The sequence below is a fragment of the Phaenicophaeus curvirostris genome, chromosome 4 (assembly GCF_032191515.1).
Source record: "Phaenicophaeus curvirostris isolate KB17595 chromosome 4, BPBGC_Pcur_1.0, whole genome shotgun sequence".
Lineage (NCBI taxonomy): Eukaryota > Metazoa > Chordata > Aves > Cuculiformes > Cuculidae > Phaenicophaeus > Phaenicophaeus curvirostris.
The window spans coordinates 67,710,223-67,724,892 of NC_091395.1; the positions used below are offsets into that span (position 1 = coordinate 67,710,223).

The following is a 14,670-nucleotide window of genomic DNA, read 5'->3' on the forward strand; positions in this document are numbered from 1 at the left end:
AAGACATTGACAGACTGAGCACAAGAAAGGTTATGCAGCATTTAGATAATGCAGCTCAGCACTGAGTGCCCATAACCCCAGGGTCCTGGGCTGCCGAGGATCCAGGAGCCTGGAAGTCTCGGTTTTCTGGCACCTTACCCAGCAGCCTGCCCAGGAGCCAGCCAGCCAAGCCAGTAAGCACTCATGCCAGCAGAAGCTGATTAAAGATCTCCTGGCTTCCATTATATACATTCTTCAAGGAAAGATCAGATTTCACCAATTTGGCATTTTTTCTGACAGAAAAACCTGCCATCCAGGAATCTTTAATCACTTCTATTGCTAATTGTGTTGCTAAAGCAATGCATTATGTTCCCCTGATGTACCACATGACGAATCAAAAGTAGTGGTCTGATAGATTGACTAAAAGTCTCTCTTTAATCATCAACAGAAATTGCTGCTGATGTAAACAAATCAGTGTCAGCCTTAGTAAGTGCACATTTATAGACAGCTCAAAACTGCAAACAAGCAGTTTTCTGTGATAAAACAGTACGGCTTGGAGTGAGTCGAGATCTGTTATCATCACTGCTGTTACTCTGCTACAGGTACTTACATATAGCATAACACTGCATTGAAGCACCTCACAGGTAATCTTCTGCAGAATCCTTCCAGCACATCTGGGAGAAGGGGAAGCACTATCCACCCGTTGTAGATCTGATACTGAGACATATAAGGTAAAGGCACAGCAAGTGGTGTGTATGGCACTGAGTTTGCAAGCAGGGAATGATTTAAAGAGAGTAAAAAGGGAACAGAAAGACAGAGTGAGAGAGTCTGCTATGATGTGGAGTGATTCAACAGGCACATCTTTTCAAACTCTTAACATTTGCTGGACACTTCAAATTGCTCCTCCCAGTACAGCTAAGCAGCTACACACACTGCACCAAAATCTGGTAAGGGGCACATCTGAGTAGGTGGTCTCAGAAAGGGTATCCCCACCGCAGACAATATTAAGCCCTTTCATTAGTTCAGTTGTGGCCCTTTCTTTTAAAGTTTAGCTGGAGTGGCAGGTCTTTTTCATGGTTTCTCATATTCTTCCTAGTATTTGACGTGTGTTTGCTTTCCAGATAGAGAATGTCCTTGTGGAATGAGAGTGTTAGCCTACTGAGAGATAAAAAGCTAGATCAAATAAAACATTTATGCACCTAAAGGAAAGGCATTTTAGCTGCATCACCTTTATAAATAGTCTATTGGTGAAAGCACTCGGTGAGGAAGTGGAAGACTTCAGTATTAATTTCTTATTCCAACAGACTAGGTTGAAAGGGATGCTGTGCTGAAAGTGTTCTGCTACAGAGGAAATAATTTGAAATGTTGGGTCAAAGGCATAGAGAACAAAACCAAGAGAAGCATGTCCCTGCAGCCTAGGGTTAGCCTCTCTATTAAGTGTGCTGTTCATCTCAAAACCAGTCAAGTTATTATTTCTCTGACTCTTGTCACTTACTAGACATCACACTGACATACCTACTCTTAGTGGCCTGCCTTTTAATCCGAGGACACTTAACAGAATTAATGGAGGGAAATACGAATCCTCATTTCTTTCCTGTTGTCAAGAGGGTATACAGCTTTCTCTGTCGGCAGAGAGCTATCAGGAAATAGTATCATGCAAAATGAATGACTGCTGTTCACCAAAATGCTCAAATACAACTGACTGATTTTGACGAAGCAGGCAGCGATATTTGATTTGTGTACTTTACATTCAGGTCCTTTAATAAAGCATTTTTCTTAAGAGAGTTACATATAGACAAATATAATTAAGTGCCGGTTTACTCTTCATTACATTTTTCAGAAGTATAGTAAATTTCATTATAGAAGAATGCCATTTGTTGTCAGAAAACCTCTTTTTTCTACTGTAAACAGTTTCATCAGTGTAGTCTATTAAAAATGAAGATTCCATTATTTTGCATCAATTTCTGTTTTCCAAAAGAAAAAAAGGAGGGGGGAGGTAAGGAGACTGGTATCACAGAAAGATGTTAAGCTAGGAGTAAAACACCAGGTTTCAATTCCTATTGTTTTCCATGCCTCTGTTGGTTTTCTATTTTTTTTTTCCCCTGAGAGTCCAGCCATCTTTCTCTACCTTATCAATTGTTGTGCAGTTGAATTTAAAAGTGTTTGGGATAGTGTAGTGTAGTGTAACGTAGTGTAGTGAAGGACGTGCAAGAGGAAAGATAAACTACTTAAAATGTCTCCTGTCATACTCTAAGGGCTGTCACTTCAAACAAAAGCAATGAAATAACTGTAGGTATTGCCTAAATTCAGGCCAACCATGGTAGTCACTGTGAGTGGAAGATAACCCAGCCTTTCTCACTGAACCAGTAGTGGAGTTATCCAGCCACTGGAGGTTCAGGCATCCAGTATAGCCACCTAAACATTGACTCTCTCAGCAATTTGACACTATATGCTTCCTTGAGAAGTAGTATTTCTACTGTTTCCATACTACATACCTTTCTCAGTATTTCTTAGATGTTCAAAGTAATTGGGAAGCCACGAAATTAAAGCCAGCTCAGATACTAGAATGGGATCTGGGGAAATTTCACCCCTGCTGCTTCAAACTACTGATTACTCCTTTCTCATGTCTGAAGTGTTAGACTTTCTCATTTCTGTCCTGAAATGGAGATGTGCAGGATGTATAATCCAAACTGATGCTTTTTGCTAAAACTAAACTATATTCAGTGCAGCATTATGTACACTACATGGTCTTTTGTGCCCAAGTGCCAAACTGTACTTTTGGCTTAATTGCAAGGACAAAGGACAAACTTAAGATTAGTGCTGAACACCAGAATGAGTAATTTCTTACCCCTACCTTCTCCTGTGTCACCCTGTGTCATCTCCTGTGTACGGCCAAGTTGACCCACAGATTTGGAAGGCAAATTAGTATTTGCTATCGTGCAATGAAAAATGCAAATTCTGGCACTTTACTTGTCTGCAGCACAAAGAAAGTAAGTAAACACTAATTCTTTCAGTGCTGTGGGTAGTCATTTCCTCACGCACCATCCCTCCTCCCCCCACCCCCAAACAGAGCTTTTTCTCTGAAGCATCTACCTTCTGCTCACCAAGGTCATAATGAGTAACCATGAAAACAAACTCACAGATAGCATCTGGCTTTCATTTTGCACAGCTTGTAGATGTTCTCTCCTTCTTGACTGTAGCCATAGTTTTAAAGTCAGAACACTCTCCTGAACTGCATGTTGTTACTGAGATTTCCTACAAAATCTTTACACTTCTCAAATGCTGTTCTAACCAATATCAGTTTTCATAGAGGAAGAAAATAAAACAACAGTTTTCATCACCAAACCCCAGATGCAATCTGATAATGCTCTTCACACAGTTTATACTGAAAAGAAAAAGTAGGGTTTGTTGCTCTGGTTAGATGGTAAAAAACTCCTTGGCCCACACTTTCTATGGCTTTGAACAGTAATTAAAGTTTAGTAGGGAGGATTCCTTTCTTTCAGTTCTTGTACATTTACGCATAAATGTTTGCTTACCTTCCTTAGGTACCTTTACTGAAAAAGAGGCAATGTCTAAGGCAGCTCCTAATGTCCTCGCCCATACTAAGTAGTTCCCTGATTCACAAGTAAATTCTGCTGAAGTTTTCTGGTGAAGTATTCACAAAGGGCAATACAACTCAATCCAGGCAAAGCTGGAAGACACATAGTCTTTCATCTCAGGTCTAATTCTCAGAAACTGCCAGTGTTCTTCAAGCAACACGCCTCTTCTGAAAAGAGACTGCACAGAGCAATAAGGGCCTGATTGTTACATTAGACAATGATTTAAAGCTGTGATCCTGTCAAATCTCCTACATATAAAGCCCTTTCCATCTGCCCCAAGCCTGCAAGAGGCTGATTCTGTGGTTCTCACTCATGTAGAACACCCACAGAAGAGGGCTGAAGGACAGTAGCACTAAGTATCATCCTAGCCAAGTTGTACCGTTTAGTATTTCAATAATGAACCAATGGTGGTACTGTTCAGAAAACGGGCTTTGAAAATAAAACATTAACTTATCATTGTAGACTGAGAGAAAACTTTCTTCATGGTGAAATGAGTAAATGAACAGTTAAAGATCAGGTGCTTGTTGTTAAAATCAATATGGCTTCATAGCAACTTTTCATTATTTCACGACAGTAAGGAGTGACTGTTTCAACCAGCTTATCAGATGTGATCATAAAATACCTTCACTGTTTCTCTTAAGCAAAAGCTGCATTGACTGGTTTTTTTTTTCTGTATATGCTATTAGCCAACTTACAGTGGAAGCACAACCACAGTGAGAGTAGCAGAGCTGACAACTTTTTATGAAAAGTTAACACCACACAATATGTTACAAACAAATTCCAGTCTTCAGCTATTACAAGGAATAAGAGAACACCGTAATTAAAAAAACAAATCAGCCCCATTTTGCTTTCTTGAAGCATATTCAGTAGTAATATTAAAAACAATTTTTATAGAAATTGTCTGTATTAACTAATTTAGAGGGAAATGCACTTAAAAGAGTGTATACTGCACAACTTTATTGACGACTATTACTTTTTATCTAGCTCAGAAGAAATAAGATCCTCTTGAGGCATTGAATCAGATGAGTAACTGTGATGAGAAACAACTTAAAAGCACAGAAAATTCTCTGGGTTTAAGTATGCTGCTGCACATAGATGTTCAGTATCTGCATCAATCCCTTTTAGACATTTGGAAATGCAAAACAAAAATAGAAGCATTATTTCTTTTATGTTTATAATGACCACAGAATAATTTTATAGCAAAGAAATTACGTTTAAGGCACATCAGTCATTCCGTATATACTTCACCTTCACTAAAATCTGAATGTCAATTAAATTCCACTTCCATAGCCTCCTTGAATTCTACAAGGGAAAACAAAGGGAAAGGATTGTTTATAGGCAACAAATCTCATTTCAAAAGCAGCACAACAATGAAAACTGCTGTGTGTCTGCAGACTGGGAAACCACTCTCAGCAAGATTAACTGACAAAAGCAGACCTTCATCTTGGTAGGGATGGGTGTCTCCAATGAAGCCACCCAGTAGCTCAGAGGTAGTAGCTAGGTACCATGTGTTGCTTTGGTTGCTCTGGCAATTATATAGTTTCTTCAGATTAATCAAACCTGAAATTTTTAGCTACATCATTACCTACAAATAATGTGATCTTGTTTCAGCTCTTCTTGATGTAACTAACTTTTAAAAGAATTCTCCATTTTGCTAAAGAGAAAATGGCTTGTAATTTCCCCCTCGGCTGATATTTTTTCTCCTATTTATCTGTCTCAGGTACATACTTGTACCAAGTCACTGTTATTTACAAAGGGATACTCTTGAAAATAAGTCTTAATATCCTTTCCTTAAGCACAAACGTTTAAACAAAGCTCAAATCTTTTCACAACTCCAAGCCTTACTTCAAGAAAGGATCCAATAAGTTACGGACTTAAGACTTTGAAAACATCCCAGTTGTCGCTTTAGTGAAATCAAACAAACTTCTAATGCATTTGGTGCAATCATCTAATCCTTACTTTGGCAGAACTCCCATGAGTTGACCCTGAAGTTAAACTTTCTATTGAATTAACACCAGAATCTTAGCCACCAACAACCTCCTCCTTCCAGGGTTAAGTGAACCAAGTGCTTATTATGAAGAACAGATGGAATAAAGCGACTGCTCTATCATTTCTCCTTATTCCATAGAGATTTCAAGAGAAGAGAGGCTACAGGCACCTTTCAAACAGAAAAGGAATAATGGGGATACCTAATGATTCTCAGGTACAGATTCAACTTAGCCATTTCAAGAAGCCTGCTGCATGAGATTAGATTACATTCTAGTTTTCAAAGAGTCGTTTACTTGCAAAGGTTCATTTGAGGCAGATGCCAAATCCTGCTGCCTGTGGAAGGAGCATAAAATGAAGCAGTATTTACCCTGCAAACAGAATACACACCTTGCAGTAGCACAGCTGGAGAAGGGATGTAAATGCTCAGCTGAGTTTACACTTGGTATGTATTTAGGGGTGAATGTACAGACACCAGTCCTTGCCTCTCATGCTCTTCATTACAGTTTATGACATTTTATAAACCCACAGGAAATACAGTTTGCTCTAATAACTGATTCAAACTCTTCACCTCTCCTCCCTCTTCTCCCCCCAACAAAATCCTATGAAATCATAAACTAGAAACATAGGCAGGAAAAGGGAAAGAAAGCAACATTAATATTAAAGGTTTGGAACAGCTGCACCTTCTTCTGAGATTTGTTCACATACAGAACTGACAATCTGCAATATATGCTTCTCATTAAAAAAATAAAGGATTTAGTTGCTCTAAGTATGTAAATATGAAGGATTTAAAGACCTTAGTTGGTGTGATGATTGCTCTCTCTCTGAAATTCTGCATAGCAGACTGTCTCCAACCACCTGTCTCAGAATGAGAGCAGCATGCACCCAGCCCCTGAGATAAGCCTTTTAAGAGGGACCTAAAAAGATGAGGGGAAAAGTTCCCTAGGGCACATGCAACCTGAGCTGTTTGGGAAGTTGATTTTTTTCTTTTAACTCAGAAAATGTAGGTCAAAACATTTTCACCAAAATGATTTCTTTTTTTTTCACTCCAGGACAGAGAGGTGCTTAGGCTAATAATCTGAAAGCGATGGAGCAGGAATTTACCTCCTGGTAATCCAACAGGGAGAAATAAGATCACGGGGTGCATGTGCTCCTTTTCATATTTCATGAAAACATGCAAGACTCCCAGGTTTGTCCCACTGACAAATTAAAAATTCTGGGAAGATACGAAACATGTTTCCCATCCAGCTCGATATGCAAAGACCCTTCCAAAGTAAAAGAAACCCCCATGCTTTCCATTTGACTTGAGCCCTGTGTAAAATCATCATTCAGAAGGTTTTAACAGTACAAAGGTTTATTTAGAAAAGAGTTTGGATTGTTCTTTGGGGCTTTTTTTTTTTTTGGCAAACACTTAAATCCTTTCATAACTCAAAAGACTGTCAGTGGCTGGTACTTTGCACTTTCTTTCCCCACACAAACAGTAAAAGCCAATTTCTTACTGGGACGAGCCTACCACAGGCTCCAGCTCCTCTACTTATAAACATTCAAATCTCCACTATCACTGCCACTTAATCCCTCCTTTTGATGTCTCTGCTCGTCTTCCCACAAAATTCCAGAGCTCATAAAAGCTCCCTGCCTCCCAAACTCAGTGTTTTAGCCTATTTTCCTCTGTGGACTCTCCATGTCCTCCATCAGGGTTCCAAGGGGATCACTTCCCTCCCTGTTTACCCATCCACACTACAGCACCACTCTTCCAGTGCCATATCACCATTCTGTACCATGGTGAATGCCCTAAGCCTCCCTGACACTGTCCCTGTACCCCACACCATCACTGCTTCACCAAGGAGACAATCCCTCTTGCTCCTCTCCAAGCCCAAACCCCAGGTTCTCTTCTTTCTTTTCTTTCTCAGCATAGAGCCTTCCCCTTCTCTGTTAACTCCACTGCTGCTAAAAGCAAATCCATCCCTCCAGCTCAATGCCGGAAGCTCTTCTTCTTCTTCTTAAATAGAATGTGTTTAAAGGACCTGCGGAAGTCCTGGTTGAAGATGGTGTAGATGACTGGGTTGAGGGAGCTATTGCAATACCCAATCCAGAAGAAGAACTTGAAGAGAGTCTTAGGGACCTCACATGCCTCCCGGCAAATACCATAGAGGCTGTAGCTGAAGAAGAAAGGGAACCAGCAAACTACAAAGACCCCCATGACCACGGCCAGCACAAAAGTGAAACGTTTCTCCCGGGCCTGGGCAACTTTCTTACGGCAGATGCTGCTACGCTTCCGGCGACGGCGATATGAGAAGAACTGCATGGAGCGATTGCTAGAGCGGGACAGACGGCTACTAGAAGAGTGCTTGGAGGAATATGAGTAGGAAAAGGACCGGCTCTTGCTGCTCTTGTGGGGATGCTCCTCCCGGCTCCGCCTCCGTCTGCTTTCTGAGGTGCTGCTCTCCTCCAGCTCAATGTCCTCCAGTTCAGAGGCTTTGCGCCAGTGGTGCCCTGAGTAATGTCCATTCTCTCCCAGCTGCACCCTCAGGGACGTGCAGCCCCCAGCAGCGCGGCTCAAGCCGTTCTCAGTCTGAGAAGACCCCTCTGGCATCGTACGCTTCTCAGAGAGGGTCCTGGTCCTTAGCTTGGCCACGCGGTAGATGCGGATATAGACCAACACCATGATGAGGCAGGGGGCAAAGAAAGAGCCAATGCAAGAAGAAAGGATGTACCACGTCTCATCGTTGAGCTTGCACTGGGGAAAGACATCTCCTTCAGGGTCCCGGTACATGGAGATCAACGGAGGGAAGGAGATGACAGCTGAAATGAGCCAGACGGTGAGGATGATGGCCTTGATCCGCCGCGGGGTCCGTTTGAGGTTGTACTCCACCGCCTGCGTGACCGACCAGTACCTGTCCAGGCTGATGGCACAGAGGTGCACGATGGAGGAGGTGCAGAAGAGCACGTCCAGCGCCAGGTAAACGTTACACCAAGCCTTGCCGAAGTACCAGTAATTCATGAGCTCGTTGGCTAAGGAGAAAGGCATGACCAGAGTAGCCACCAGGATGTCCGCGCTGGCCAGCGACACCAGGAAGAGGTTCTGGGGGGCTCTCAGAGCCCGGCTGGTGAGCACCGCGATCACCACCAGCACGTTGCCCACGATGGTGAAGACGATGAGGAAGCCGACCACGGCCGCCAGGCTGGCCACGGCCGCCGGGGAGTAGGGCGAGGGCGGCTGCGGGAGGGCCGAGGCGGACGGCGAGGACGGGGGCAGCGCCAGGGACTCGTTGAGGGCGCCCGGGCTGGCGTTGGCCGGCGGGTCCATGGCCGGGAAGAGCGGGGCGCCGGCGCCCTCAGAGCGCGCCGCGCAGCGCCCCCCGCCCCGCCGCCCTCATGGCGGGGCCGCGGCCGCCCCGGCCGGGGGGCTCCGAGCCCGCGGGCAGCGGCGCGCGGCTCCCGCACAAGTCGCGCCCGCCCGGCGGCTCGGTCCCTACTCTCGCATCGCGCCCCGGCACCGCGCATGCTCGGCGCCGACAGGTGCAGCCGCCGCGCCCGCCTCGCCGGGCGGAGGAACGCCCCGGTGCTCCCCGCCGCCGCCGCCGCCGCCGCCGCGCTCCCTCCTCCTCCTCCTCCCCGCCGCCGGCTCTCGCGGTGGGAGGGGGGGCGGGCGCTTCCCCCCCCTCTCCCCTCCCCTCCCCTCCCCGGGCCGCGGCGCGGAGCGGAGCCGGGGCGCCTCGAGGGGCGCCGCGGGGCTCGGCGGCGGGACGGGCGCTGCCTGCGCCGCCGACCGCGACCGCCAGGGGGCGGCGTTGCCCGCGGGCCGGAGGCGGCGGCGCCTCGGCCGGTGACGGGGCGGGCGGGAGGTCCCCGAAGGCGACCCGGCCGGGGGGGGGCGGGGTCGGTCGTGGTGGGAGTGAGGAGCGTCCGCGTAGCCCATGGGAACGGGCTCAGATCGATCCCGTAGGGAAGCTCGCTTTAGTCGACTTCGTGCGCAGACGGGTGTCGTGGACAGGACGAGAGGGAATGGCCTCAAGCTCCGCCAGGGGAGGTTTAGGCTGGACATCAGGAAAAAATTCTTCACAGAAAGGGTCATTGGGCGCTGGAAGAGGCTGCCCAGGGAGCGGGTTGAGTCACCTTCCCTGGAGGTGTTTAAGGGACGGGTGGACGAGTTGCTGAGGGACATGGTTTAGTGATTGATAGGAATGGTTGGACTCGATGATCCAGTGGGTCTCTTCCAACCTAGTTATTCTATGTTCTATGTTCTAGGAATCGTCAGAGAATCGTAGGATAGTTTGGCTTGGAAGGGACCTTAAAGATGATCCAGTTTCAGCCGGCCTGCAGCGGGGCAGGGACACCTCCCACTGGATCAGGGTGCTCAGAGCCCCATCCAACCTGGCCCTGAACACCTCCAGGGACGGGGCAGCCACAGCTTCCCTGGGCAGCCTGTGCCGGCGCCGCACCGCTCTCAAAGTGAAGAAATTCCTCCTTATGTCTAGTTTAAATCGCCAATTTCTACCCATTGCCCCCAGTCCTGTCACTACAAGCCTTTGTAAACAATCCATCCCCAACTTTCTTGTAGCCCCTTCAGGTGCTGGAAGGTCGCTATAAAGTCTCCTCAAAGCCTTTTCTTCTCCAGGCTGAGCAAACCCAGCTCTCAGCCTGTCCTCATATGGAAACTGCTCCATCCCTCGGATTATCTTTGTAGCCTCCACAGGACCCGTGTCTCACTAAGTAGGCACACACCGGTATTCTACCCCTCTATTCCTCTGTTGTGAGACCTCATCTGGAGTCCTGTGTCCAGTTCTGGAATCCTTAACATAAGAAGGATATGGAACTGTTGGAACAGGTTTGCACTGGTATTACCATGTGTTATACAAAGATAGCCTCTTCCTATGCTTTAGCCTTTGACTGCAGACCTAACTTTCGTAAGCCATAAAGTTTTTGGTGAGGTAGCATCATTCTGTGTTTTAATCTTTAAGTGACGCACAAAGTTTTGGGTGTCTTTGACTCTGGTCCTTATCAGGCAAAGTTCAGTGCCTGTATTGCAAACCAAACATTTCTTTTCCTAGCAGTCAAAGCAGAGAAATCTGGATAATATAAGAAAGAAAGCACTGAGGAAACTTAGAATAGTATTTCCACTGTTTGGACTTCTGGACTTTCTCTGGAAGATAGAGGTTGGCTCTGTCAGCCGGCAGAGGTTACCTGTGCAGAGGAGTACAACTGGCTCACTCTGCACCTTCCAAGCGATGGAGCTGTGGGCTTGCCTTGTCCTACCTCTCCTACGTGCCTGCTGTGAGGGAACTGAGGAACACAGACTGCAGACTTCTTTTACCAACAGCCCTGTGACTCACATTGCCTTCCTTTGGAAAGAAAATTTGAGAACTGACAATAAGAAGGAAGCCACTTTAATGCCTTTTTCTTTAGCTGAACCTGACCAATGCAGGATAGAAGAAGGTAGTTAAGTGTTGTCCCGGTCTGTGATAGTACATGCTCTCCAGAAAAGCCACTGCTACCCTGCACCCGAGAATATCATAGAATGGTTTGGTTTGAAAGGGACCTTAACAATCACCTAGTTCCAACCCCCCCGCCATGAACAGGGACACCTTCCACTAGAACAGGTTGCTCAGAGCCTCATCCAACCTGGTCTTGAGCACCTCCAGGGATGGGGTATCCACAACTTCTCTGGACAACATGTTTCAGTGCCTTACTGCCCTCTCAGCAAAATATTTCTTCCTAATATCTAATCTAAATCTACCCTCTTTCTGTTTAAAACCATTATCTCCCCTCCTATTACTACACTCCCTGGTGAAGAGCTTCTTCCCATCTTTCCTATAGACCCCCTTTAAGTATTGGATGGCTGCTATAAGGTCTCCCCGAAGCCTTCTCTTCTCTAGGCTGAACAAGCCTAACTTTCTCAGCCTGTCCTCATAGTGGAGGTTTTCAGGACCTCTGATCAAATCATCATGTTTTTTTTTCATCATATGTTGTCTCTTCCCAGGCCCCTTACTCTACTCACTCTCCCTCCAGAGACTGCCTGTGTGACATGAGATTAGAGTAACAGTAAGGTAACACACCTCTTCTGTGCCTGTCCTGGTGCCTGGATTTTGGATCACAACTTCTTCAAAGCAAGGACTGTTCCACCAGTCTCTTTGCTGCTACACTTGCTTTTCTTGTGCCGTGCTGCAAAGAGCTTGTGCTTATGCTGCTGACAATAGTTGTATAACCTTAACCACAGGATTAGCTGTGTTCGTTTCAGGGGAGCCAGAATATGAATTCATCCACAGCCAGCTAATTTGCTTTTAATCCAGAATAATGTATTCCTTTTATGCTGTCTGGAAACATTACTGGCTTGCATGGGATGGGTGTTTTTCTCATCCTGACACTGTAAAAGAGCCAGTAAAACAGGCAGGTATCTCCAGCAAGACCTACACGGCACAGCAGTGCTGAAAAACACATCTTTGGATTCTAGGGCTACTATCTAGTTTTGGAGCAGCCTAAGCTCCTTTATCATCATCCTGCTGACTTCTAAAAAGAGGGACCTGATGTTTTGCTTGTGGGCAGTCCCGGTCTGAGTAGCTGGTTTGTGCCTCCCTCCTGGGCCCCATCTGGACCCAGAAGTGCCATGTCCCTAGGTCCTGGGGCAGTCACAGATGGTAGACTGTGCTTACTATTACCAGGATTATATTCTTTATAGTACAAAACTGTGAGTAGTGAAGACGCATATACCTAAGAGAACTTCTCTTTCACTATGTAGCATTTAAAATAATAAGATACTTGATATTGTAGTGGTCTGCAATTTGAAATGGAACAGCCTGGAGCTTTGGGTACCGATGAGGGATTCTCTGATTCTAGTTACCTTTTTGGTGCAACCAGCGTTGACTTCTCTGTACTCTGTCTGTTTGTGTAGGTACATAGGCTGCATTATGAAGGGCTGGCAGTGAATATGCTTAGCTCTGATGGGAAGGAAAATTCCTCTGGAGATTATGATCTAATTAATCCAGTGTGTAAGTGATTTACTCTGAAGGTTTTTTTTTTTTCATTTGAAAACTACTTAACAAACATGTTGTGACTGCATCTAAAAGAGAAAGGACATGTTGAAACTACAGTTTGTCAGGAAGCAAAGTCTAATAAGACTGAAATGCAGAGGCAATAATCACCTAAACAACCAAAGTGTAACATATAGAACAAAATGTAATAGAAATCTGACACCCCTTCAAGTCCTCCTAGACAGACAAGCCATTTGATAAGAGGGCTCCTTTTAAAAGAGCATGCAAAGCCACAGGGAGATTAAATGAGTGGAGGTTGAAGGTTAATAAAGTTCAACAGGAGACAAATGGCACATTTTTAACAGGAATGCTGAATAACCACTGAAGCAGCTTCCTAATATTTGTGGTCAGTTCTTCATATTTGAAAGTTTTATAATGGTATCTATGAACTAAGAGGACAAGGTCCCAGAATTTAAAGTCTTAACCTTTGATGTGACTGACATTAGGCAGAAAGCTAGAACGTATGATGTAAGTGGTTCCATCTGAGTTTAAAATGCAGTAAATACAAACTGCAAACTCACATGAACATTTGGGATTCAAGAACTAACTGTCAAAAAAGTATTTTGTAAGTCCCATGATTTTCAGTTCCCTTGCTAGGGTAATTAAGAAGTCAGACTGACCGAGTAAGTCTTGAAGTTGTATGAAATGGAACTTGAAATAAACTTTCAGCTAATGAATTGAGGCTTCAGATTAAAAGAATTGAAGCTTTCAAACACTTATCTTTGCTCCAGGTAACTCAGTGCAGAAGTTTTATAATAAAAGGAATGAAACAACCAAGTGTCTGAGCAATAATTTAGCATTTCTAGTGAGGAGGTGCCCACTGGGATATGGAAAAAATTAAAATTAAATTGAGAGCAAAATATCCATATTGTGTTGTGATTTCTTTAGCACTAGCGTTGTACTGTGATTCTGAAACAATTCCGTCTATAACTCCACTGAAGCCAGGCAAGTAACATTTGGGTTTTTACGTATGTCACTGAGATCCAGTTTGCCTGAATAGCAGTGTGTCACCCCAGATGTTGCATATAGAGGTGAATGGAGCATAAGTATACACAGAAGAAATCTACCCTCATGAACACCTGCTTAGTCTACTGAGAGAAAAAGGTAGGAGAAGGGTGAACAACAACAGATAAATCAAACCTAGTAATTCTATTGGAAATCAGCAGTTTGGTATAAAATACAAAGAGTGTTTATAGAAACTTGGCGAGGTAGATAGGCACTTCACTACTTTTCTCCTTTCAAATCCCTGCATTTATATTATGTTTGCTTTCAAAACTGACTTCCCAATAGTTATCAGCTCCTAACTGTTGGCTTTCATTTGAGCCGTGCTTGGTAGGTGTTAACAGGTTCCCATGCTAAAAAAAAAAGGGTGCTTAGAGGCTGAATGAGGCTCTTCTAGGCAATAAACTGGACCTGGCTTAAACTGATTGAAGTTCAGCCTTCCTGAAGTAATCCAGTCGATGCTGTTCTATGCCCATCCCTCCACTGTACGCTGTCACTGCTACTCTGGTTCCCTCATCCAGCATGTCACTACAAATCTCTCATCACAGAAAGCTAAGAAGGTCCTGCAGGAACAGAACTATTTCTTATTGCTTGTCGTGTCTAAGTCTGGGTTTTTGCTTGAATTCTCAGGTTGGACTGTCTGTTAGTGCACTGTGAGCTACCAGAAGACTGTCTTGGCCAAAGAGACCCACCACTTGCACCTGGATTTAAGCTTTGGGAAATCCAAAGGCTGTCACTGGGAAATGACCAGTGGTGGCCTCAAGAACTCAGGTCCAAAGTCAGAGACAATTACCAAAGGTGACATCAACCCAGCCATTGAAGTTAGAGGAAAGATCCCTGTTGACACCCTAACTTTTAGCCTTCTGTTGGGTTGTATGAGAACACTTTGAGTAGTGTTGTCACAAATGCATGCTGTGCCTGCACCCACATAGATTTAGGAGAAAAAAATATTCTAGCTAGTTTGCGCTTCCAAATGTGTTTTGCCTCTTCTGTTCAAGATCTGAAGAAAAACTTGTATACCTGAAAGCTTGTCTGTTTTTTCTTCTCAAACGTATGAGATGAGCTAGTGAAGAATA

General features: G+C 44.7%; 1 protein-coding gene across 1 annotated transcript; it reads right to left on the minus strand.

Moving 5' to 3' along the window:
• Positions 1 to 341: 341 nt before the first annotated feature.
• ADRA2C (adrenoceptor alpha 2C) lies at positions 342 to 8,871 on the minus strand. Its single transcript, XM_069856580.1, has one exon. It carries the CDS (start codon positions 8,869 to 8,871, stop codon positions 7,537 to 7,539), a length of 1,335 nt encoding a protein of 444 aa, XP_069712681.1. The 3' UTR covers positions 342 to 7,536.
• Positions 8,872 to 14,670: the final 5,799 nt, after the last annotated feature.

Excerpts from the sequence above, each read along its gene's own strand:
- ADRA2C (XM_069856580.1), bottom strand. The coding sequence starts at position 8,871 with ATGGACCCGCCGGCCAACGCCAGCCCGGGCGCCCTCAACGAGTCCCTG.